The 603-nt window shown below is 56.7% G+C and overlaps 1 protein-coding gene across 1 annotated transcript; it reads right to left on the bottom strand.

Moving 5' to 3' along the window:
* Positions 1 to 64: 64 nt before the first annotated feature.
* PHALS_12839 (uncharacterized protein) lies at positions 65 to 581 on the bottom strand (the record flags this gene model as incomplete). Its single annotated transcript, XM_024728473.1, has 3 exons — positions 65 to 178; positions 224 to 350; positions 400 to 581. The coding sequence occupies 3 exons, from the start codon at positions 579 to 581 to the stop codon at positions 65 to 67; spliced, it is 423 nt and encodes a 140-aa protein (XP_024578946.1).
* Positions 582 to 603: the final 22 nt, after the last annotated feature.

Here is a 603-nt window from a genome sequence, read left to right as displayed (position 1 = left end):
CACCGTCCACGCTCTGGTTCGTCTCGGCGGTCATCAATAATAACGATGGGATACGCCAGTGTCGTTAAACAGCTGCGGACGGCAGGCTCTCGTGCCTTCCTCTTGCCTGGAGCGTGGAGCGTCGCTCGACCAGAACACAACCGCATCCCCAGTGCCTCCGTCCGCTTGGTCGACTGAGCTGCTTCAGGCAGTGTATAATATCAGTCATGGGTAAGACACGCACCTCTTGTGGCATCGTAACGCGGTCTTCATTGCCATCGGCCGTTTCCACATCTTCAATTAGCCCGGCTATCACAGGCGCCAGATCACTGCTCGCCTCCGACGTCCGGACACCTGGTCGGATCTTCTTCCTAAGGGCAGCAGCTTGATCGATCTTCTCTTCTCTTGACTATCTCCGACAAGATAGCCCCTGCGACGCCCTCCACGCAGTCGGCACTTTCAGCACCTTCATCTACAGCGGCAACAGCTAGACAGCGGTGTTTAGGGCCCCACGTGGACGCCAACTGAGAGCACAACTGAGAGTTGCTGTCGTCGCAATTGCCGCTGTAGATTCGTTGCTGTGTGCGCCTTGCGGAGGTCATCTTTCAAGGCCAAACTTGTCGA

Source organism: Plasmopara halstedii, assembly GCF_900000015.1.
Source record: "Plasmopara halstedii genome assembly, contig: Scaffold_650, whole genome shotgun sequence".
Lineage (NCBI taxonomy): Eukaryota > Oomycota > Peronosporomycetes > Peronosporales > Peronosporaceae > Plasmopara > Plasmopara halstedii.
Note: the sequence above shows the minus strand (reverse complement) of the source record. Positions and strands in the feature narration are given on the sequence as shown.